General features: G+C 47.8%; 1 protein-coding gene across 3 annotated transcripts in view; it reads left to right on the forward strand.

Annotated features, from left to right (window-relative positions):
• Window positions 1-25,710, forward strand: part of ARHGEF3 (Rho guanine nucleotide exchange factor 3) — a 327,596-nt gene that overhangs the window by 265,634 nt on the left and 36,252 nt on the right. For 2 of the 3 annotated variants that reach the window (XM_045290027.1, XM_004702394.2), the window contains one exon: window positions 15,104-15,211. In XM_045290027.1, the coding sequence (XP_045145962.1) occupies window positions 15,104-15,211 (108 nt within the window). Of the gene's footprint in view, window positions 1-13,886; window positions 13,986-15,103; window positions 15,212-25,710 lie in introns of those variants that run through there. The other variant, XM_045290028.1, reaches the window with a different exon arrangement.

A 25,710-nucleotide genomic window follows, 5' to 3' on the forward strand; every position in this document is an offset into this window, starting at 1 on the left:
AGTAGCAATGAAAATAATTTTATGGTTGGGGTCACCACAACATGAGGAACTGTATGAATGGGTTGTGGCATTAGGAAGGCTGAGAACCACTGCTGTAAATCTTTATGGGAGTAGAAAGCCTCATCTTTCTCCAGTGAAGCCCCCGGTGGTTTGGAACTGCTGATCTTGTGGTTAGCCATCCCAATGCATGACCCACAATGCCACGAAGGGGCCTGCTGGATGAATAAGAAATTAGTCTTAATGCTCTTTGATTATCAGTAAATATTGACGGAGACCTGATTCTCTTTGTCAGTTTCCCTGGAATGAAAAGACAAGTTTTCTGCTCTCAAGGAATTTGTGCTTATTGAGTTTGGCTTATTGAGTTGGCAGCCCTTTCTGTGTGTGGTCTGACATCCACCCCTAGGTAAACAGGCGGTGATGTAGTGATTGTTCACCTGGGGGGAGGGGCTGCAGAAGCAGGCAGTCCCATTGGGGAGCTTGGCAGATTGGGGAAAGGGATATGGGTAGGAGCCAGGGATACCCGGGAGGAAGTACAGGTGCTGTTTGAGGGAAATATTAGCCTTGTGAGTTGGAGCAAGCGCCTGATCTGCTTTGTCTGGTAATAGTACTACCTATCTCATAGGGTTATTGTGGGGTCAAATGGATCAGTACAGGCGAAACACAGCAGGACCTGTTCCAGATTGGCATTAGTAGTCATTAGTATCATCAATTGATTGACCTCATCGTGGAGGTCAGGGGAGGCTTCTCTGAGGAAGTGGGCTGGACCAAGTTTGAAAGGAACTGTGGGCATTAACAAGAAGAGCATTCCATGCGGGAGCAGGCAGCAGGAGGCCCTGTGGGGAGGAGGAGCACAGCGTGGGCCAGCCAGGAAAGAAGCAGAGTGGCCGCAGCAGAGGAAGGAGAGAGTAGTGGGTGCTGGATGGGCTGGGTAGGTTTAACAAGGCCAGTCTTGGAGGCCAGCTCACCATTAGCAGTATGGTGCTTTTTGTTTGGGAGCTTAGAACTGGTCATTGCTTATTTGCAGAAAACCTAGGACATAGTGGAAAGGGTATAAAGAAGTGAATAGAAATCCCCTGATCAATTATAAACTTTTTCAGCCAAGGACCAGTGTCAAAAAATGCCAGTCCCCCCATTTATATAAGTGTAGATACATGTCTATACTTACTGATTATGTGTGTGTGTGTGCGCACGTGCACGCGGCAAATGTATATAAATACATTGTGATAGAGCCTCTCTTGCTCCCTGTTGGAATGTAAAGCTCCCTGCCTCTGTCAACCCCCCTCTTCAGCCTCTGCAGCAGAGGGGTCCCACTCTGCTTAGGACACTAGCAGCCCTGTGCTTAATAACCCGGCCTTGCTGAGAAGCACCCTTGGGCTCAGTCCTGGCTTGGCCACTTACTGCTGACTATGTGACCATAGGCCAGGTCCCTCCCCCCCTGAGCCACAGTGGCCAGCTGTGAGAGATGGGTATTTGGCGAGCGCTCACTGAGGAGAAGGGAATCATGTGCCCCAAGCCTGCGGCATAGTCACCTTCAGGGTCATCACCTATCAGGTTCTCCTTTCGAGGAAAACTGGGAAGACTTTGAAGTCAGGCAGATGTGAAGGCCCATCTCAGCTTTGACAGTTGCTGGGTGTGACTTGGGGCAAGGCATTTCCTGTCTATGAATGCCAGGTCCCTCTTTGGCACAGCAGAGCTGTGAAGCTGCTGTGTGGGGTGGTGATGCAGGGGTCCAGCACCACACAGACAGTGGTTCTGTGGTCTTGATGCCTCCTCCCCTCCCCTTCCTTCCCCTCCCCTCCCCCAGAACTCTCCTTTCCCCATTGACAGACCCTTCCATCCTTTCCTCACAGGGTCACAGAGAAAAGTCACACCTGGGTCAGGTGTGAGAAGACTTTTCTCTTTCTAGAAAACTGCTGGAGTACAGTATATGAGTAGGTAGGGGCCTGGCAGCATGCCATTTATTGACTAGCAGTCAGTCAGGCTTTGTAGTGGATGGCATGTTGGGCTGCTAATCACAGGGTCAGCAGTTCAAAGCCACCAGCCACTCTCGGAAACCCACAGGGGCTGTTCTCTTCAGTCCCGTGGCCTTGAGTTTAGGGCTTGGGTGTTTGTTTGACTCAAGTTTTGCAGGATCAGGTAGTCCCACCACCCCTCCTGCCCAACCTCTTTGTAAACTCAGGTGTGTGACTCCTACTAAACAGTGGGCCAGAAGGAGGGAGAGTTTGGCCTGTAACTGAGCCCACCCCCTTTCCTGACCCTGAGCTGCTTGGGGAACCTTTTCCAGGAAAATGGGTTTGCCAAGTTCGGCCCCCAGGAGACTCCTCAGGGAGCTCTGCCCTCTGGAGTTGCCCCATGCCGAAAACACATGGAAACTTTGCCTCTTTCTGCCACCAGAGTAGTTTACCCCAGGACTGAATGCTGGTTTTGTGTTTGTTTTGCTCTGACTACAAATGGTCCTGACTACAAATGGTCCTTGTCCTTTCTGGAAGGGTTTATTAGCATCCCTTCACAATCCTCCTTTGGCTAACCTGGCATCACCCCACCCCTCCCTTTTAAATGTAACTGAACTTCTAACTCTCAGTTTGTATTACTTCTTTAGGTTTTTAAGTCAATTGCAATACCTATTCATTTTCCTTATTGTGGTTTTGTGATTGAAATTAACTAAGAGTGATGTGGGGAACCTTTCCTGGTTTCTGAGATTCTCAGCCTTTGTCAAGCAATACCGTTTCTTTTTCAAATTCACAGGTGGCTGAATTTTAATAGGCTGGAGATAATGATACATCTGGCTGCATATTAATTGCTGAGAGCCTTAGAAATAACATGTAATCGCTTGTTTCAAGGTTTCAAAGGAGGCTGAGACCAGGAGAGCTGGTGCTTGTTAGGAGCCTTTGGAAAAATCCATTGTTGGTGGGTTTTTAAAAAAATTTCTGTCATGAAAATACATCGCAGGGTAAAAAAGTGTATCAACACATAAAGTCAGTTTTGTATTCTGCAAGTGCTCACACACACACTAACATGCACACACCCCTCTTCCCCAGGAATAGCACGTTGAATCCATTCAGCTGCTCATTCAGGGTGTTTGGGGGCAGCAGAAAGCTCTTGGGGCCCTTTATAGATCCACCTACCTCTGGGCCTTCTTACTGGGTAGTAAGGATACTGAAAACAGGGAACTTTTGAACATTTTAATTTTTATTCCCAGTTCACCCATGTGACAGCTCCTTCTCCTGACTTGGCATAATCCAACCTCAGCATCTTCCACTTAGTGGGAGCTCAGTGTTCTTAACCTCCAAGTGTGCCCGCCCCCGTTCTGCCTGTAGCCATGTGCCATTGAGGATCTCCTGAGACCCAGCAATCCACTGTGCTGGGGGGATGGTGTGGGTGTGGGTATTAACACAGAGTACCAGGAATGCATTTTGTGTCTCTGTGGAGGTCATATCTTTGCAAGACTCTACTGCTTAGAACTAACCACCGTATCACTTTCGGGATCCAGCTGGGCGAACAGACCGTCTTGTTCTCCTGCCAAACCTGCTGCCCTTGGTTGGATATAGGTTTCATCCAGCAGCCCCGCCCCCCACCCTAGTGTTCAGTCAGATGTCAGACTGTGCAGTCAGCACTGCTTGCCTTGAAGATGTTTTTGATCGTCCCGCCGTCTGCTGGAACAGTCTGTCCTTCCTTTGGGACAACGAGATTATGATCAGCATATCTCTCTTCAGCTCTGCGCATCTCTTTCCTCTTCTGGGGACCTCAGATAATGCCGTGGACGGCGAGGAATGTCAGGTGGAGGGGCGAGAAAGGACGAATCTGTGGGGCTGTGCTGTCCTTTCTGGAAGCCAAAGGTAACCCTGGGTTTTGTTGGAGACTAGTGGAGTGGAAAGCCTGGAGGTCTTGTCGTTTGTCTAACGCCAGAGTCACACTGGGATCTGGCCCAAGTGGAGACCAGGTCTTCTAGTTCCTAACTCAGCAGCAAAGGGCAAGGTGGGTACAGATCCAAGACCTCTTTGCTGGGAGGTCCCTCCCCCACAAGAGGCCCTCACTTTGGGATGTCATGACTGACATTTGGAAACAGCTGTGAATCCTGCCAAGCCACTCCCGATATTGCGCTCTGCAGCCGGAGCTTGACTAAGCAGTTGATAAAAGCTGCCGGAGGAAAGGGAAGGCAGGAATGTGTGATCAAAATGTGTGGTCTCTTGGAGCTGGAGGCGTCGGTGGCCAGAGGGTCAGTCATGGGCTGGGGAAGGTGGCATGGAGCTTTGTCCCTTACAAACTCAGGGGGAAATCCGGTGCTTCCGGGAATAAAGGAGGGCAGGAGACCATACCTCTCCTTGGGCATCAGAAGGGAGTGCAGCACTGGGAGCACCAGGAATTGGTGGAGGAATGGAAGGTGGACCAGGGACCTCCATGTACCACTGCCGCCTGTGCCACGAGACCAGAAGAAATGGATGGTGCCCCGTTATCATTACTGAACATTTCGATCAAGGATTCTGTAGGGCAGCAGTTCTCAACCTGTGGGTCGTGACCTCCTTGGGGTCGAGTCACTTTTCACAGAGGTTGCCTGATTCATGACAGTAGCAAAATGGCAGTGATGAAGTAACAGCGAAAATAATTTTAAGGATTGGGGTCACCACCACATGAGGAACTGTTTTAAAGGGTCGCGGCATGAGGAAGGTTGAGAACCACTGCTATAGAAGAATCCCAAAAGGAAAATTAAGTATAGAATTTCAAATGTTTATGCAGTGAGATTTTCTGGAGTCATTGAGACCAGATGGCACTCCCCTCCCTATGTTACAAAAACAACAACAACAGCAACACAATATTATTCTGAGGAAATATTTAAAGCTTGAACTGTAAGTATCCCCCTGAGTAATCTTTGAACCAAATAAGTCTACCCTCATTAGGAAAAAAAAAGTCTGCATTAATTAAGCAGTATACTCTTAATTATCTGGATCTGATCAATCTAGAACAGCAACTTGGAAAGAGAAACTTAGGGGGCGGATGTGTTTGTGTTAGTGAGGGGGGAGTAGTTTGGAAGCAGTGGTACAATTTAAAGGTAGCGTAACTTGAAGAATTGCACAGGTAGAAATAGTTGAAATGATAATATGTTCTGTTGTGGATATTTTTACCAAAAGTTCAAATACACCCCCCCCACACACACACAGATATACAGCCCCTACCCCAGCCACACACAAACACACACACACCCCACACAGGAACTTCAAAAGGTTTGTAGAAAATTCACATTTTTTTCAATTCCCTTTCCCACACACATTTTGGAGCCTCCTGTGTGCATACACACACACACACACATACACACACACTTCTGCAAGATATAAAGGACAATAATCTGATAGGCTATACAAGGGAGCTTCAGAATGTTTGTAGGAAAGTTCTGTTTTTACATGCACTTTATGAGGGTCCCTCATACACTGGGGGCTTCTAAGGTGTGTTGTTGGCCTTCAGTGCCACTGAGTTGGCTCCAACCCATAGCGACCCTTCTCACACCAGAAGGAAGCACTCCTGGTCCTGCGCCAGTCTCACCATTATTCCTACGCTCAAGCCCATTGGTGCAGCTACTGTGTCGGTCCATCTCCTTGAGAGCTTTCCTGTTTTCTGTGTCCCCTCCACTTTACCAAGCATGGTGTCCTTCTCAGGGACTGATCTCTCCTGACAACATACCCAAAGTGTATAAGACAGTCTCACCACCTTTGCCTCTGAAGAGCACTCAGGCTGAACATTTTCCAAGACAGATTTGTTTGTCCTTTTAGCAGTCCAGGGCACTGTCGATAACTCTTCGTCAGCACCACAAATCAATGCATCCGTTCCCCTTCAGGCTTTCTTATCAATGTTCAGCTGCCACATGCATATAAAGCCATTGAAATTACCACGGTCAGGCACACCTTAGTCCACAGAGTAAAATCTAGCCCTGGGAGGGTTTACTATTGGCTGAAGATCATTGTTGGCTGAAGCACTCTAGCTAGAAAGGTTGGTTCATGTTTACAATGAATCGGTGCATTCATCGGGCTGGTGTGATGAGAGCTCTGTCACTTTCCACGGAGACTTTGGTTTGTTCCTGAGTTCTGGGGAGCCCCAGCAAATAGCCTTACAGTGCCCTGGAGGCCTCTCCCCACCAGCTTTCTGAGCCCTGCAGCAGGATGGAATCCCCAGTGGTGTATTTCTTCTCCTCCCGCTTCAGCCCAGCTTGCGAGCCAGGGAATCCCTTTTACAGACTGAAACCAATGCAGAACATACTTCCTACTCAGGATTCCCAGAAGTCAGTAGGAAATGACTGTGAAACTCTAAGGCCACCAAGGCCTTGCTCTGAGACCTGCAGCCATGGCCAGGTCATCACTTCCACCCCCGGGTGCTTTGCTGGCATCATTTAGCCAGGGATGTCAGCAGTGGTCCCCTTTTCCAGACTGGGGATATGTGTGGCACTTTTGGGCCGTCTTGCCAAAAATGCTTACCTACCCTGAAGCTAATCTTGAGAAAACATCTTCAGGACCCCAAGTCTGGCCTTTTCTGAGGAGCACAGAGCCCCAACTCCACTCTAAGCCATCACACACTCTCTCTCTCTCTCTCTCTTTCCCCTAGGAGGTCAAACTCTTGAAGTGCTTCAGCTCCAGTCCTTTGCCTGGAGTTCAGAAGGCAGAGGTGGAGCCAGGGATCGCAGAGAGCAAAATGTTTGGCTTCCTCTTTCTCCGAAGCGCCATGTCTGGGCATGACTGAAATGAGTTTCAGGCCATGGGCTGGCCTTTGCTAAAAGGAACTTATCGGGGTGTGGGTGCGCATTTCTCCTTCTGCCCAAGGTTAAGTCACAGAAACAGCCTGTATAAGAGAACTTGAATGCGGTTTTCTACTAAACTCCAATATTTTAGGACTATTTATTAGCTGTGTCTAATCTTGGGCCAATTTAACCAGTAGCAGACTAATAAAATAACAAATTTGGGCTTGCTGCCAAGACAAATGTTGACTTACCCTTATAAAGTTGACTAAAACCAATAATTTTGAAAGTAATTGAGGAGTGAAACCTTAGCCAAAAATACAGCGTCTGAAACAGTGGTTCTGTTTTATTTTACTGGCACTGCTAAGATATTGTGATTGCAGCCGGCTTCAGCCCTCAGAGACTCTATATTTTACCAAATATTTCCCAAGGCTTGTTCTCTCCCCCACCTCCTCCACCCCATCCCCTCTAGCGAGAAAGCTTCATTCAGACCTGGCATGAATTTTCCCATGGTAGACAAGTAAGACGGACTACTTTCCCAACGTGGGACAAAAAATATCTGTTCAGTGATCATGAAAAGAGTAAAATAAATAGCTTGTTTGAGCTCCTTCCTCCGGACAAAGTAGTAAAGCCATGATCATAAACCCTTTCAGAGGGTGTCTCTCTCAAAACTCCAAACCATCGAGTTGATTCCAATTCATCATGACCCTATCGGATTGAGTGGAACTGCCCCTGTGCGTTTCCGAGTCTGTAACTCTTTATGATCATCATAGAATAATGCCCAGCCATTCTCTTAGGAGCAGGTGATGGTGTCAAATGGCCTACCTTGCCATTAGCATCCCTGTGCTAGACCACGAGAGTGTAGGAAAGCTCATTGCTTCTCCAGGGTGGACTGCACGAAGTCTGTCTAGCTCTCCGCACAGCCCCACCTTTCCTTCCGTGTGCTCTCCAGTTTGAATGAGCACTGTCGAGAATGGTGGTATTCGGGACTTGAGGGGACAGACCGGGCCTGGAGAAAATGAATCTGGGAGGACCCCAGAAACTGCCACGCAGTTCTTCTGATCACTGTTCCTTACTGCGTTATGGGAAGCTGTGTTTGGACAGGGCCTGAGAAGGCTCTCAGAGTCTTATGCCAGCACTTATGTCAAACCTCCCTTCTCTGAGTGGTGTGTAAGGTTAAGGGTCCGGCCACTGACTGAAACTTTGGAGACTCACCATCCACCCAGATGCACCCCGGAAGATCGACTTCCCACAGCCACAGCCATTGGAAACCTTGTGGAGCAGGGGTCCACTCTGAAACACCCGGGGCTGTCTTGAGTCGGGAATCCACTCAGAGGCATCTGGTTTGGTTTGAGTTTTGTCTCCCCCTTAACCAAAGTTTCCCTAAAGCAACCACCTCACAGGCCAATGTTAAGCCCAGGTGCCAAGGGTGCTGCTTCTTGGCTCATCTAAGGCTGAACTTCATCTACAAAGGGATATGCAAGGGGGCTTCAAAAAATTGATGTGTTATTGAAAGCGAATGGCCTTTGTCCACAAGCTATTTTGAAGCCCCCTCCTCCTATCTAATCTCTCCAGATGAAATGCGTTCTGTTGTACTGCCCCAAGAGTTGATGGTTTAATCTGTGGACTTGCCAAGGTCATCTTGAGATCGATCCGGTCCATGGTTTGCTTTTAAGTATTTTCATGAAGGGAAGCGAGAGATACCTTGGTGGGCCCTCAACCAGCCAGTCTGACAGCTCAAGGCATGAGATTGAACTAACTCGGAATGCAGATGATCTGTGGATTTTATTTATTTTATTTATGCAGACTCTTCTTGTTTCCCCATTAGCCAAAAAAATAGCACTTTAAAATCTTCTTTCAAAGAGGAAATTGGGATGTTTTCATCATGACACCTGATATGGAGTTGAGAGTTGGGCCATTTTTCACCAGAGGAAATCAAATCTCCCTGGGATTCATAAAGCCAAGGATCCAAACTCACACCCGAGAAAATAAACACAAGGCCTGGCTATCTCCACGTTTGAGATTAGCCAGGACAAAAGGTAGCAGTGGTCCCTCAGGGGGCTGTCCTACTCCATTGTCTGTCTTTGTTGGAATTACTAGTAAAGGTCTCTAGGGGGGAAAAATAATAATGGTTCTGAGTTTGAAGACCTTTTGCTCACCTTGCGAGTTAGACTCATATCATTCTGCCCCATATCATTCTGATTGCCGAAGCCAAGGAACCATTAGAATTTGGATATCATTATTTGCCCTTCAGCTTCTAGTAACAAAAGACACCAGGACACTTGGTTCTGGGTCAGGGAAAAGAGAGGAGGAGGAAAATGTAATGGAAATTTTGGAATTGGAAACCATCATTTCATTATTCCCCATTTCTATTTCCAAAATACAAGCTGAAGAGTCACTTGCACGGTCCTTGCCTGTTTCTGCAGGCCCCCCTCCTTTCTGTTCTCCAGCAGCCTTGGGAAGGCCTCCTCCCCACTGCCTCTCTTCCCCGCCAGTGTTATCCACAACTGTCCCCTTTTCTCACCCACACCCGCCAGGGCTGACTCTTTTGTGTACTCTGCCTGGATCAGCCTTCTGGTTGCCTGGTCAGCCTGAACATATTCTTCCAAGGCATACTGGGTAAAAACCTTAGCTAAATTGAATTTAAAAGAACACATATAATTGCAAAATAATCTCCTCTGATACAGATTTGAATTACAAATGGAGGAATATAGTTGACAGTGGAGAAAACCCAACAAGACACTGCCTACCCAAGTGATCAAGGTTAACATTACCAATAGCAAAACATAGTGGCCTGTGATTTAGGTGGTGGACTGCTAACCACTAGGTCAGTGGTTCAAACCCACCCTCCACTCTAAGGCAAAACGATGAGACTGTCTACTCCCATAAAGATTTTTGCAGTTAAAAAAAAAGATTTTTACAGTCTTGGAAACCTGTATAATGTCACTATGCATTGGAATTGACTTGGTGCCAGTGGGTGGTGGTGGTGATGGTTTTTTGGTTTTCAGTATAGTCCTGGATAAAATGCATTTCAGAGGGCACTCAAATCTCTGGAAGCTTTTCCAAAAAGGCATGACCTGAATCCAATCACGAGGTAATGGAAAGATAGTCTTCTACCAGGCAGTTCATCATTAGATGTTCTTCAGAAGTGTCAGGATGATGAAAGGCAAAGGCTGGGGAACTGTCAGATGGGAAGGAGCTGTTACAGGCAGATGTGACAGCTCTTTGCAATATGGGTTTCTGGACTGGATCCTAGAAAAGAAAAGAAAATATCATTGGGAAAAGTGGTGAAACCTCAAAAACATCTTTGGTAGTTGAGTTAGTGACATCACAAGACGAAGTTAAACTGCCCCATAGGGTGGCCAAGGCTGTGATGATCTTTACAGAAACAGGCCATCACATCTTGGCCCCATGGGGCAGCTGGTGGGTTTGAACCACCAACTCTTCAGTGCGCAGGTGAGTTCTTCCCCTGCACCCCCAGGGCTTCTGAGTAATGGTGTGCCCTTGCAGATTCCTTTGCTTCAGTCGATGCGCCATGGTTATATAAGATGTTAGCATTAGGGAAGTGGAGGGAAGGGTGTCCAGGAACTCTCTACTATATTTTGCCATTCTTTCATAAACCTAAAATTATGTCCAACTAAGGGTTTTTCACTCCTGAAAAGCAATAATAGACACATTGAGTGATTCGATATTGTGTTGGGGGAGGAGAAATCATCTTTAATAAAAGCACACCAGTTGGTGAGTGCCATTCCAACTTACTCATCTGTAAAATGGGGATAATGATATTAGACCTCTCATAGGATTCTCTGAAGATGCCACAAGCAAATGCATGTCAAATCCTCAGCCCAGTGCCCGCCACAGATTGTAAGGTCCTCATCAGTGGTATTTCTTACTGAATTCTTACTGTACTAGGAGAAGTTTAGTTCTCCATTTTTTAGTTGTGGGGAAACTGCATTATTAATGCCTCAAATCACCTAGCTAGTAAGTAACAAGAGTCAGAATAAGATAGGTAGACAGAAAAACAAACCTTCCAAAAAACACAAGTATAGCTCGTCTTCGCCTATTTTTTTTTGGTGGGGGTGGATAGGGGCAGCAATTAATGCAAAAGGGAGAATCTGCAGGAGTTTTTTAAAGGGCAAGATACAGACCAGCTGTCAAATCCCCCCCCCCCCCCAGTGTCCTTTGAAGCTTTGCTTCAAATGTGGCTAGGAAGGAGGGTAGAGGCAAGAGTAAAATCACTCACCACTGCAATGCTGAAGACAAAGCGGGTGCATAAGCAACTGTGGTGACCAAAACTGATGGTGCCCAGCTATCAAAAGATATAGTGTCTGGGGTCTTAAAGGCTTGAAGATAAACAAGTGGCCATCTAGCTGTGAATCAACAAATCCCACATGGAAGAAGCACACCAGCCTGTGTGATCATGAGTTGTCCATGGGATAAAGTATCAGGCATCAAAAGACCCTGAACAAAATATCATATCGATGTAATTGAGGGGGAGCGTGGAGTGGAAACCCAAAACCCATCTGTAGACAATTGGACATTCCCTTACAGAAGGGTCACAAGGAAGAGAAGAGCCAGTCAGGGTGCAGTATAGCACTGATGAAGCATACGACTTTCTTCTAGTTTGTAATGCTTCCTCCCCTATCATGACCTCAATTCTACCTTACAAATCCGGCTAGACAGGAGCATGTACACTGTACAGATAAGAGCTCTCAACACAGGGAATCCAGGACAGATAAACCCCTGAGGACCAATAATGACAGTAGAGATACCAGGAGGGTATGAGGAAGGTGGGGAGAGAAATGGGGAACAGATCACAATGATCTACATGTAACCCCATCCCAGGGGGATAGACAACAGAAAAATGGGCGAAGGGAGGCATCGCGGTCAGTGTAAGACATGAAAAAATAATTTATAAATTATCAGTGCTTCATGAGGGAGAGACAGTAGGGGAGGGAGGGAAAAAATGAGCTGATACCAAGGGCTCAAATAGGAAGAAAATGTTTTGAAAATGATGGCAACATATGAACTAATGAGCATGATTACAGTAGATCTAAGGATTGTTATTAGAGCTGGAGGAGCCCCAATAAAATGATTTATAAAAAAAGTGGGGAGGATTTTTCCCTGCTTGGTTAAAGGTGTCTCTCCCATGTTGTCAGCAAACAATACTTAGTGATGAAATCTGTGTGTGTGTTGAAATATATTTATATAACAGAACTTTTGCCCTTTCAGCATCCCTGTATGTGGACAATTCAGCGGCATTAATTACATTCACTGCTAAGTGATGAGGTCTTAATCACTTTAGAGTCAGGAATCAGAGCAGTGTGCACACTCTCACAGCAGATAGTAAGGTTTTAATCAGTGGTTCTAGTGCAGTATGAGAGAAAAGCGAAAGACTGCAAAGCCGGGCAAAGATGGAACAAAGCTTGTTCACAACATTCTGCCCCGATTTCTTTTTCAAAGTCACTCCGCTGCTCTCCTGCCCTGCCTTCCAATCAGGTGGTGGTGGTGCAGCTGGCTGCGGTTGGAACGCTTTGTTCTTCGGTTCAGCATTGACCTTGTCCAGCTTTGTGGCCATTGAGTTGCTGGAATAGGAAGTTTCTCTGGGTTGTTTCTGTCCGTTTTCTGCAGAGCCTGAGAGCATCCCTGGCATTGCATTGGTCAGTATTTCCCCAGGAGAACATCTTGGTTCATATTTCACCCGATGGGTCAGGCCTCAGGGCTCCTACGGCGACTCAATCTCCTGTTAAGTGTTTTGGTTTGGAGATTGCATCTGCCTCTTGCTGGATCGTAACACTGACTCAGACGGCAACAGTTCCCAGGTCTACTGTGTGTCATTTGGGAACATCAGGCTGCCAGAGAGCAGCTTAATGTTTTCTTCCAAAGGGGCAAGGCCTTAGAAAAGCACTTTCATTACAACCTCCTCTTATAGCAGTGCTCCCTCCGCTCATCCTGAACAAAGGCCAATGTTTGGGTTGCACCTAATCTCGTCACTGTGCAGAAAATGACCGCCTGACTGGGTCATGTACTGCGGGCAGCAAAGTCAGCAGAACCTTAGGAAAGATGACACAGCAAGTGGAATGGAGCGGAATCTTCCCCCATCCTCCCTCGAGCGCACTGCTCCCTTCTCTGTTTGTTTTTTTTTTTTCAGGCCAAAACCCTAGTTTATTTCCCTTCTCTGTTTTAAAGCAAGACCATCCGATCAGTGTTTGTTCTGCAGCCTCCCTGTTTAGCTATAGAACTGATGGCCCAGCAGCTTTAACCATTAAAAAAAAAAAAAGGCTGAGACCCAGGAGCTACGTGCAGGGTTTTCTGGGACTCTGGCCAGTTCCCCCAGGGAAATCCCATCTCCTCATTTGCTGCAGTGCATTTTCTGCCACCCAAGGTCGTGATGGCACAATCCTGACGTTTCCAACCCAAGCAGAGCCACATAGAGAAATTCAAGAGAGACTCAAGAGGCTGTGCGTGCGGTGTGTGTGGGGATTCAGTATGCCACCGGTGCAGCTGTGACGTAAAAAATAAAATTAACTCCTCCTCTGGGCACAGATGCTCAGGAGCCAGGCAGTGGACCGAGAGCATCCCAAAGGGCACTGTGGGTTGGCAGGCAGAGGGCTGCCAGACCCTGCTCTTCTCCAGCTCTTGAGCAATCGTAAAGCCCTGGGTCTCACTTTGGAAGATTCATCCTGTACATTTTGGACCTGAGCCATCACCAGTGCTTGAAGAGCGACCCACAGTTTGCTCAGCTCAGCATGCCAAGAAGCCAGAGCGGTACCCAGCCACCTGAATCCAGTCTCCGCCTTGGAAAAAGTATTGTCTCCTCGAGATATCGGGAAGTCACTCGGGCCACCTTGCTGTAGAATTGCACTGAACTTTTAACTTTTTTTGGTAGTGCTATTTCCCTGTGAAGAAGCCTGCCAGGTTGGCGGCAGTCTGTTTCAAAGAAAGCTCCTGCCGTCTAAGGTCGGCAAGGGCATGAAATGACACGAGAGCTCCTCAGCAGCATTCCACATTCAGGAAGGATTTTCCCAGGCTCCTACTATGTTCGTCCCCCCTGCAGGGGTTTCCTGGAGCATCTGAAGTGCTGGGCTGACCCCCCCAACTTTGAAAGCCATGGCTGAGAAGGAAAGATGAGCAGCTTGCCGCTCTCACCCGGCAATGATTGATGTTTGCCGCATGTTAGGCAAGTTTGGCTTTTCCATCAAAATTGGCTGTCTTCATGTGCTGTCCGGAGTCGCCTTCTGGTCAGATGGAGCTTAGGAGGACCAGGGTAACTGTTCTCTTTGTTTCTGTACATGTTTCGTCTGTCACCGTGTTCCTCCCTACAGCCTGATGTTTTTATTTATGTAACTCCTGCCTGCATAGCCATTGGAGCGGGTGTATGCCCTCTTACCCATCAGCCTGGTTTAGGGTGACTTTCAGGTTTGCAAATAATGTTTTATATGGCTGCGATTGTTTTGTTATTTATTTTTTGTTCTTAACCTGTGCTGCCTCTAGCTAGTATAGAAAAGAATGCCTATGGTTAGATTTTCTTTATAACTTTCTATCGTCCGTTAGGCAGGAGTTTACATTTTAGGTCATCATTTTCGTATTCAATTTAAAATACTCATTAACAGTCCCCCCTCCCCCAAGCTCACCCACTCCCCATCCACCCACCTCTGATTTCTCTGCTCCTTCCTGTGGAATATTATCTTCCCCTTCACCCGAATTAGCGCCTGTCTACCCTCTAGCCTCTTGCTTCCTTTCCCCACCTTGCTGCCCTCCCTACTCCCCTACCAATATGATTGAGCTTTCCCTGTTACCTCTCGCTGCCTGGTAGTTATTTCTAAATATAATTCATGTATTTCGGATACGCTGTAGATGCAAAGATGCATTCTTGACAACCCCGGGATAGAACTGTTAAAATTGCACTTTTCATTTTGTGAACTATGAAAGACCACACTATTCTTTGTGCTTTAGAAAAGCCATTGGAGAAGAGGAGTTCACAGAAGTGGCTTCAGGCAGGGTGGGGAAAGGGGTTTTGGTTTTGGTTTTGGTTTTTCAAGCATCAAAAGATGCCTGCCTGACAAGGTCATCGGATGGCTTTTCTCCAAAGGAGAAGGAGAGAATGAGCTAGGAAATGGAAGCGTCTGAATTAAAAGCTGTGGGTGTTGGGGAAAGGAGCCCCTTTTCTGTGAGCTCAAACTCTGTTACCTTCTCCTTGCTGCTGCTGCTGCTGCTCCTGCTCCTTAGCCGGGTGCTCTCCCTGCAACTGAGGGAGACATGCACTGTTTACATGCCACAAATCCCCTTGCAGCCCACAGTTCCTGGAGTAGGAAACCCCCATGTTGGGGGATGACCTTGTCTTTGTAATTGACCTTGACAGTTCCTTTTCTTTTCACCCCACAGGAGCCGAGCAATAAACGGGTCAAACCCCTCTCCAGAGTCACGTCATTAGCAAACCTCATCCCACCTGTGAAGGCCACGCCGTTAAAGCGCTTCGGCCAAACCCTGCAGGTAAGAAGGACCCTGTGTTTGCAGAAAACCACGTAGTGCAGGAAGAGACACCCCATGGCACCGAGAACGTTCCCCTGGTTTCAGATGGACCTGAGTCAATGTTTGTTTCGATCGAAGAAAGCCAGGGAGGGGACAGGGAGGAGGGATGACTGGAACCCCGGGGCCAGAGCCCTCCAAGGGGTACCTTAAGGAGCTGCGTCTGGTGGGTGTTTCCCCACAATTGAATTTCAGAGTTGGGTGCCCTATCCAGATGTGCTTTCACAAGCTTCATCCTAATAAAATCTAGGGGCCTCCTGAGGAAGCCTAGCATGTGACTGGAGGCAGAGTGGGGGCAGCAGCTGAACCTAGTGGCTTAGATCAGGGGTCAGCAAGGTGGCCAGCCCACACCTATTTGTTGTGGCCCACCAGTTGTTGTGTTATAAAAAAAAATCAAACAGAGAACATTATTTCATGACATGGGAAAATGAGGTGAAATTAAATGTCAGCGTCTATAAAGAAAGTTCTGTTGGAACACAGCCATGTCCACCTGCTTACTCGTCCGTGGCCACGATAGTGGCAGAGTTGAATAGTTGGAACAGTGGCCAAAGAGCTTACAAAGCCCAAAACAATTACTCTCTGACCCTTTGCAGCGAATGTTTGCTGACCACTGACTTAGAGCAGGGACTCGGAGTCCCTCAGTGCTGAACCCAGTTCTGTCACTCAGGGACTTTGTCACTTGGGGCAGGTGACTTACACTCTCTAGACCTTCATTTTCTTCCTCATGGGTAAATCCAGATGGGACTGTCAGCTCCTTCATAGAACCACTGCACAGATTTATGAGACAGGTCATGTAAAGGACCTCGTAAAGTGTCTGAGGATCCCTGGGCTGTAGTGGTTTTATGTTGGCCTGCTAACTGCAAGGTCAGCAGTTCGAAACCACCAGCCGCTCCACAGGAGAAAGAGGAGGCTTCCTGCTCCCGTGAAGAACTTATAGTCTTGGCCACCCACAAAGGCAGTTCGACCCTGTCCTCGGGGGTCGCTGTGGGTCCGAACAGACTGGAGTGCAGTGAGTTTGTGAGGGTAGTGCCTAAGAAGTCTGATGACTGACACCCACCCAGCAACTCTGCTGGAGACTTGACCACCCGATCCCATGAAGATTACATTGTAGGAAACACCATAGGGACAGTTTTACTCTGTCACGATGGGTCCCCGGAAGTCCAAATGCACTCAACATCCCAGCAGTTCAGTATGTCCGCCCTTAGGATGTTTGTGTTGTTATGTGCCTCAAGTCAGTTCCATCAGCTAGCAGCCCTCCGCCCTGCAACAGAACAAAACACCACAATGCCCTGCACCATCCTCACAGGTGTTTAGGTCTGAGCTCGTGGTGGAAGCCACTATGCCAGTCCCTCTTGTCAAGGTCCTTCCTCTTTCTGGCTGCCTGCCACTTTCTCCAGGGACTGGTCTCTGGTGACATGTCCAAATTAAATGAGACAAAGTGTTGCCATCCTGGCTTCTAAGCAGCATTCTGGCTGTACTTCTTCCCATATAGATTTTGTTCTTTTAGCAGTCCCTAGTACGTTCAACCCTCTTTACCAGCACCGTAATTCAAATGCATCAACTCTTCTTTGGTCTTTCTTATTCAATACCCAACTTGCACATACATATGAGGCCATTGGAAAAGCCGCAGCTTGGGTCTGGCACTCCATATTCCTCAAAGTGACATCCTTACCTTTCAACATCCTAAAGTGGTCTTATGCAGCAGATTTGCCTAATGCATTACATCTTTTTGTCTCTTGATCTCTTGGCTGCTGCTTCCATGAGCATTGATTATGGATCCAAGCAAGACACAATCTTTGGCAACTTCCATCTTTTCTGCATTTATCATGATGTTACCTATTGGTCCAGTTGTGAGGATTTCGACAATGTCAATTTCCCCCCTGTTAATCTTATATATTGGTCCATTTGTGAGCATGTTTTCTTTACATTGAATTATAATCCACACTGAAGGCTGCAATCCTTGATCTTCACCAGCAAGTGCTTCAAGTCCTCCTCACTTTCAGCAAGCCTGGTTGCATCAGCTGCATATCCCAGGTTGTTAATAAGCCTTCTTCCAATCCTGATGCCATGCATTCTTCATCATGTAACCCAGTTTCTCTGATCATTTTCTCAGCATACAGATTTAATAAATGTGGTGAGAGTTTACAACTCTAACACACACTTTTCCTTGATTTTAAACCAGGCAATATTCCCTTCTGTTCGTACAACCGCCTTTTGGTCCATGTAGAGGTTCTGTATGAGCAGGATTACGTACGTGTTCTTGAATTCCCGTTCTTCTCAAGGCTGTCCTTAATTTGTTATGGTCCACATCGCTGAGTGCCTCTGCAGACCCTCACAGAGCAATCACTAATTTAGCTAATCAGTAAACACTGGTTACTCTAATTTTTTTTGTTTTATTTGTTAATAAGATTTGTAGTTCCTGTTCTTAAACTCCTGATAGTTGATCATTGAGACCAGTGGTTGTCAACCTCCCTAATGTCATGGCCCTTTAATACTGTTCCTCATGTTGTGGTGACCACCAACCAGAAAATGATTTTCGTTGCTACTTCGTCACTGTCATTTTAATGCTGTTATGAATTGGGTGGCTCCTGTGAAAGGGTCGTTCGACCCCAAAGGGGTTGGGGCCCACAGGTTGAGAACCGCTGATTTAGAGTAAGACTCAAACTTTGTCCAAAGCCTGGAACCCAGTTGGATAACTGTAGAAATCCACAGAAGTCGCGCGTGAAAAGATTCACATTGTTTAGCTGAAATGTTGTCTTGTGTAAGTCATTTGGTTTGTTCTGAGCAAGTTCACGCGAAACGTTTCCCTACAGGTTGTATGAAAGCAAGCACAAGTTGTCCTGAGCAGCGTACCTGGCTGATTGGGTTCTTTATCCTCTCAGGGACTATAGATTTGAAACGGAGTTTCAGTTCTGTAGAAAGGTGCTGCGAGGTTGGTAGAGAGACATGCCAGTCAGAGATAGAAGCAGATTCTGTGATGTGGTGGGAAAATGTGAAATTGCTCACGACCGATTAGTAAGTAAGCAGGAGTGAGCCTGTGCTTGCCTTGCTTATTGGGTAATCTGACACTGATTTTGTCTACTTTTGCTCAGCAATGCTGTCTCGGATTTCTGAGTGTCTTTGTTATCTAGTGCTGCCGTAACAGACACAAGGGAAACAGCACAAGGGTTATTTCGCTAAGAACTAGAGATTTATTTGCTCATAGTCTGGGAGGCTAGAAGTCTGAAATCGGGGCGAGGATTTCTCTTGATTCTGGAGGACCATCTGCTGTTTCTGGGCTTCAACTCCCCAGATCTCCATGTGATGGGGCATCGCTCTTCCCGCATCTCCACTGCTCTCACTCGCTTGCCTGATCTCTGTCTCAAAAGAGACGGACTTGAGACACACCCTACGCTACCCTGCCTTGTTGGCGTAGTCCAATCCCAAATGGGACTGTAGCTTTAGCTATGGGATTAGGATTTACCAGATTTATTTGGAGGACATACTTCATTCCATAACACTATCTTTAGGAAAACTGCACTTGAACCCAATTTGGGCCTCATCCTTTGGAAATCCATAACTGGAGCTTCTTCTTTGAGGGTCTCCCTCACCCACTTCCGTGTTGTTTTTTCACGACTCGGCCAAACATGTATAAGTCCACCTGCCCAAGCTGCCCTCCATGGCCCTGGAAAGGCTCCAGGCTGGCCTGCCCATTCCTGTTAACTCTGCGGCGGCGACTGCTGCTTCGGAATAAGTCTAATTAGCTCTCAGCGTGCCTCTGGGTCTCTGCTTAGCCCCCGTCCTCCTTTGTGGGAGCATGGAGGAGAAAGTAAATAAGGTCATGTGGGAGAGCCAGGCGCAGGGCTTTGAAGCGAGTGCAGAAAATATGTTTACCTCCCTTCCCTCGTGACCAATCCCAGGCCCTCAGGACAAGTTTATCGCAGGCTTTCCCTGGAAGATTCATCACCGCCCTGCTCCCGCACAGCTGGCCTTTCACCGAGTTCTGCTTTTTGAAAATTCTTCAGCTTGCCTATTACACTTCACCCTTTCCTCCCCGCCTCCGTAGATGTAGCTCGGGTTCCTCTCTTGCTCACAGAGCCTGCATGTCACTGGTCATCTGCTCCCATTGTGTCTCCCCCTGAATGCTGTCTGCCCCAGGAAGGCCCGTCCTCTCCACATAAGCCTTGAGTGGGTCCTCACCATGCACTTGGCTCTTCGTCCTGCCCTCTGTTGCTTACATTCTAGGTAGAGCCGTCTTCTGGTAGGTACAATGGCTGTGAAGTGCGTTTTATAAACTAACTGAACGTGGAAACAATCCATGGACGAGTCAGGGCTCCTGGCAGCTCTGAAAGAGTGGGACAGCCTGGCAGTGTGGGGCCTGTACTCTTGCATGCAAGTCGCGAGCTGAATCCTCAGACGTGATCACCCCATCTTATCGCCGTCCCCGCTACCTGGTCCGTTCACTCACTGACAGCACCTGCCCACACCTGTCAGATTTTGCACTTGTGTCCCTGGGTCTGGGGAGAACACTTGTTCAAGTCTGTGCCGCCCCCCACAGCTCAGCTCTGGCTGCTGATGCCTTAGGGATGAAGACCACCCATCTCCATCCGCAGGCCTTTGCCATCGTTCCTCTGGCTTCTTACGCAGTCAGTTGCTGTCAAGTCCATGGGAATACATGTTGGCCCGTGTGTGCCAGAGTAGAGCTGTGCTCCTCTGGCTTCCAGTGTTTTCTCAGAAGAAGCTCTCTAGACCTCCTTTTCCCCCAGGTGCCTCTGGGTAGTTCCAAGCTCCAGCCTGTTGGTTAAAAGTCAGTGTTAACATTTGCACACCACTCAGGGACTCCTTGACTGACTTGCCCTTTCCCGTTTCCTCCCTTTTCCCCTCTTTCCCTTCCCCATTGAGTAAATGCTGACTCATATCAACTCCACAGGTTTACCAAGACTCGCTGTTCAGGGGAGTAGAAAGTCCAGTCTTTCTCTTGCAGAGATGCTGGTGGTTTCAAACTGCCGACCATGCGGACGGCAGCCCAACTCGTAACCACCACACCACAAGGCTTCTGGCTTCATTGAGAAAACCAAAACTCCAAACCCACTGTTGAATCATGTCGATTCTGACTCCCAGTGATCTTACAGGACAGGGCAGAAGTGCCCTGTGGGTTTCCAAGAGTGCGATTCTTCATAAGAGTAGAAAGCCTCATCTTTCTCCCTTGGAGTGGCTGGTGGTTTCAAACTGCTGATCTTGTGGTTAAGCATAAAGCCTGAAACATAACTACTGTGCCACGAGGGCTCCGTAGACAACTTTTATTTATTTTTCTCCTGTCTCTGGAGACCCTACACAAGGAACACTGCAGGAAACATTTCATTACTTTGGAAATGTGCACTAACCTAGAGAGAAAACCTGGATTCTGTCTGAAATCCAGCAGTGGGAGGCCAAGCAAGGAGGAGAGAGCCAGCCCTGAGGGTGGAATCTGACATGTGGAAATGGGTTTTTAAGGCCTCAAAGGTTATTTCCCCCTTTCTTCTTCTTTTTTTTGTTTTGTTGCTTTTTTGTTTTCTAGTTTGCTTTGTTCAAAATGCTAGGTGGTTCCATTTATTGGACAGAAAACCAAGGTACTGTTCATACTGGTTATATGCACAGAGCCGGAGAAAGCCTGAGCACTGGGCTAATGTTCTGCGGAGAGCCTTGGGGAGCTGCCTAGTGGAGAGAGGCCCCTGAGGCTTAAAGCAGAGTTAGATAGCCGTGTTTGCAGGCTGGTCTGCACAGTGTGGAAAGCACCATCCTGCCTGCCTACGCCTCACTTCTTGACACACAGTGCAAGGCCTGGAGAGTACTTTCTAGCCCTTCCTTCCCAGTCAATTACCTTACAGTATCCCTGCTTTCCTCACAACTCAATGGGGATGGGAGGGCCCAGGGAGGCTGAGCCAGGGAAGGGGGTGTATTCATTCCGTACGCATCAGCACGTGCGTCTTCTCCTCCCCAAACAACCCACAGCCACCACGAAGCAGTTTGGGGAGCTGTCACCGTGTTCCTTTTCCTTGGCTCCTGGCGTCTCGGAGACTCACATGCCCTGGGGTCGTCACCTCTGTCTCTCAGGCTGGGTCCCTTTGATTGCAGGAGAAGAGATGGCTTCAACCCAAACGTGATGCTTTGAGCAATATGGGGACAGTGAGCTGTCCTTCCTCGGGCTGCTCAAGAGAGGCAGGTTCGCCCAGGAGGATATCCAGAGAGCTGTGTCCTGGCTGCCACTGCCAAGAACCGAGTCATAATCCCCTCACAGGAGGGTCGCGGGGAAGAGACGAATCAGTCAGGGTGCATGCAATATAGCACCAGTGAACCATATAACTTTCGGGAGTGGAGGAGAAAAAAAAAGAGAAACGTATAACTTTCCTCTAGCTCTTTAATGCTCCCCCCGCCCATCATGACCCCAATTCTACCTTACAAATCCGGTTAAACCAGAGCATGTCCACTGGTACAGATAAGAACTCAAAACACAGGGACTCCAGGACAGATGAACCCCTGAGGGCCAAGAATGAGAGTGGCAATACCAGGAGGGGGAGGGTAAGGTGGGGAGAGAAAGGGGAAACCGATCACAATGATCTACATATAACCCCCTGTGGATGGACAACAGAAAAGTGGGTGAAGGGAGACATGGGTCAGTATAAGACATGAAAAAATAATTTATAAATTATCAAGGGTTCCTGAGGGAAATGAGCTGATACTAAGGGCTCAAGTAGAAAGAAAATGTTTTGAAAATGATGGCAACATATGTACCAATGTGCTTGGCACAATGGATGGATGGATTGTGATCAGAGCTATAAGAGCCCCAATGAAATGATTTAAAAAACAACAGCAACAAAAGCCTAGTCGTAAGTGTGAGTGTCCTTGCAGCCACAACCCTGCAAGACACTGCAGCGTCTGTGCTCACCTCCTCCCCTGTCCCCCACCTGGGCTGGGGGCTTAGCGAGGACCCCCACCCCACCACCTCACCCCAAGCAGCTGTTGTGGAAGTCATTGAGGGCCGCTCGGCTGCCTGGCACTCTGTCTGGCCCTGACCCACGAGGTTCGAGCTGCTGGTAGATTTGAGCACAGATGTCTGGATCCCTTTGGGCCTATAAATCCCCTCCCAAGCCTGCTTGAAAGGCAAGTCTGGCCAGCCCAGAAAAGCACTGTGCGCTCGCTGGCTTCTGCTGCAGAGTGAGGAAGGTGCCCTGGCCCTCGGCCCATCATGCGCTGGGCCCAGCCTCTGCCCGCTCACAGCCTCGCGCAGCTGCGAGGCTCCTTTGGGCTCTTGTCCAGCCCGTGTGGTGGGATCTTACGGACATTACACTGTGGTTTTTGAAAGTGAATGTTTATGTTTTTGAAGTTCCAATCCACGCTACCGTGTCGATGACGTGAAACAATGCTGAGTGAAACTGGTCACCAAAGGACAGATGATGTGTGATCCCACTTAGATGTCTAAACTAGGTAAATGCGTCGTCCCCAGGGCCAGGTGGGCAGGGGCAGCAGGGGCGTGTTACTTAAGGGGCACTGAGTTTCTGCCGAAGATGATGAGCAACATCTGGATAGTGGTGATGATGGCACTAGATGGGGAGGGTGGGTTCTGTCACTGGATTATACATCTAACACTTATTAAAATGAAAGAAAGGGAAAAACCCTTTTTGTTTTCATGATGAAAATATATACCCCTCATAGAGAAATGCAGAAGGAGAGGGACATGGACAGCTTCCTGTCTTCAGCAGTTCATATTTTCCTAATTGCCTTCCAGTGGTTATAGGTGCATAGCTACATAGCTCACCCTCTGTGCGTGTGAGATCGGCTTGCCTACAATCTGTGCAGCCTCATCTTGTCTCTGTAGTCTTTCGGGGCTCAAAGCCTGGGGCCCGGGGCCCCGGCTGTTTCTCTTGCTCTCCTATCAGCATGACCTCGCATAATTCCAGGCTCTGCACTTAGGGACATACAAGTTGTTTGCCAATGGAGGCTCTTGTTTATTAAAGGTAGGCGTCCCTGTTTGCATCTTTTACTTTGGGTTTTTTTGGTTTGTTTTTCCATTTTTCTTGGTGTTTGCTATTCTACCCTTTTATACTCAGCATCCTTTTGTTACTTAGCTGGATAAGAGGTTTGTGGTCCGGTAAAGAGAAGTATATTACAGTTTTCCTCGGAAAAACTGTCATCTTTCTGGACTGAAATATATGTTGTTCCAAGATATTGAAGTGATTTATATACCTGATCCCTATTTTGAATAAAAGCCTGGGAATGCTTTTATAATCCTTAAAATAAGTCTGTATTCAAGTGTTTGGAAGGCCTTTGCCCATTTTTAAAAGTACCATCTGTTGTGCTCTCTTTTCTGATCACACACATGATCCCGACTCTTAGCGGCCCCGTGGGTGCAGAGTAGAACACGGCTCCACAGGGGTTTCTAGGCTGTGAGCTTTTAGAAGCAGCTATAAGAAGTAAAAGTCACTTGTAATCAATGTCAGCCACCATCACCCAAGACTCATATTAACGGTTTGTTACACACCTAAGCAACCTTTACTTCCTGTTATGTATCCATATGCATACATCCCCAACCAATTTACATACTGTATGTTCTACTTTTTAACCCATGGTTGCCTTCCTTGTATAGAAGAGCAGCCAGCATGAGACTTAAGTTTTCTCCTCCTTACATGTTGATCATGGATTGGCTCCACATCATGCTTTATCAAATGAATATATCAATTTATTTAGATATATACCAGCCTCCTATGATGAACGTTTCAGTTGCTTCCACTTTTCCACCATTATTGGTGGTTCCCAGAAGGTTGGTGATTCAAGGCCACCCAGAGGCTCCTTGGAAGAAAGGCCTGGCAAGCCACCTGCAAAAAAACCAATCAGCCGTTGAGAACCCTGGGGTGCCCAGTCTGACACGCAGAATCGGGATGCAACTGAATCAATTCAAGGGCAATTGATGACTGGTAAAGGGGGCAAACTAGGAGAAGCCACCAGGTACCTCTCCTAGAGTAGGTGTGAGGATCCAGTGTTACCTGGGCCACCCCACTGAGAGTGGTAGCTCTCTATCGAAGTCAGCAGCTCCAGTCAAGGCTTGCTTGAAAGAGTGCCTTCAACCCTGATCCCAGCCACGGTACATTGTGGTTTCTCCCCCTGCAGTGGCAGGCTAGGAACTTATTTTCCTCTCCCAGCCCCACCCTCACCACAAATGCCTTTACTAATAAGCCATCTGCCACAGAACTGCCACCTGCAGTGAGGAAGGCGAGGTAGAGGATTCTGCTGGCCCATGTGCACTCTATCAGAGCCTGCCATCTTTGGCTGTGGACATCTGTTTTGGGGACAGGGCACGGGAGCACCCCGCTGAACAGGCTGTGTTAACAAATCTGCACTGCGCTGTGGTGCTCTAGGCCACAGGGTTTACATTTCCTCTGACACGTGTCAGGGGCCGCTCTCTTTCCCACCTGACAGGCAGCTCTCTCGGCACCTGCTGTGTCTTTTCCACATCCCTGGCCAAGGCACCAGCACCCATTTCCTGTGTCTGCAGTATCCAGGCCTGTTAAAACTGTGTTGTTGTAGCTGCCAGCAATTAGGATCTTTGAGGTTTGGGCTCATTTGCTAGGCCAGATTCCCTCATGGAAACGCCTGCTTGTCCTGGAATATTTTTCATTCCAGTCCCATTGTCCCCACACCCGGGGAAATCTCTGTACACATATCTGTTATATGAGTCCCTCCTAAGCCTAGGTCCTTCACTTTGTGGTGGGCTTCTCCTGGCCACCCTAGATGGATGTTTCTCAATTTATGGGCCATTTGCCAAACTAAACCGCCAAACTCACTGCCATCGAGACCATGCCAACTTAGAGCGACCCTGTAGAACTGCCCCTGTGAGTTTCCAAGACTGTAACTCTTTATGGAAGTAGAATGGCCTCGGCTTTCTTCATCGAAGTGGTTGGTGGTTTAGAACTGCTGACCTGGCAGTTAGCAGCCCAATGAGTAACCACTACCCCACCAGTGCTCCTTTTGGACATTTGCCAGTCTCTGGACCCCATGCGTGGTTGTCATATGTTGGTTGGAGGGTGCTCCTGGTATCTGATGGCTAGCACCAGAGGTGCTGCTAAACACCCCATAGTGGCAGGACAGCAAGCAATGACTTCATCCCCCATTGTCATTGGTGGCAAGGTTCAGAAACCCTACCTGAGACTGAGCAGTCCTTTGGACCTTGTCACCTTGGATGCATGCACCCCAAACACCGTGAATCTTACATTAACAGAAGCAGGGTGGAGTACTGGCTACAATATGGGGAATGTGGAGCAGGGGTGAGGGTGGGGAGAACAGTTGGGAGTACTTGGCTTGGCATTCTGAGTTTAACACAGACCTGTGTTCAGATCCTGCAACACCATTTCTTTTTTTTTTTAATAATTGTTTTATCAGGGGCTCATGCAGCTCTTATCACAATCCATAAATACATCAACTGTGTAAAGCACATTTGTACATTCATTGCC

The sequence above is a fragment of the Echinops telfairi genome, unplaced genomic scaffold (genome assembly GCF_000313985.2).
Source record: "Echinops telfairi isolate 266 unplaced genomic scaffold, ASM31398v2 ScPeMD7_31;HRSCAF=116, whole genome shotgun sequence".
Classification (NCBI taxonomy): domain Eukaryota; kingdom Metazoa; phylum Chordata; class Mammalia; order Afrosoricida; family Tenrecidae; genus Echinops; species Echinops telfairi.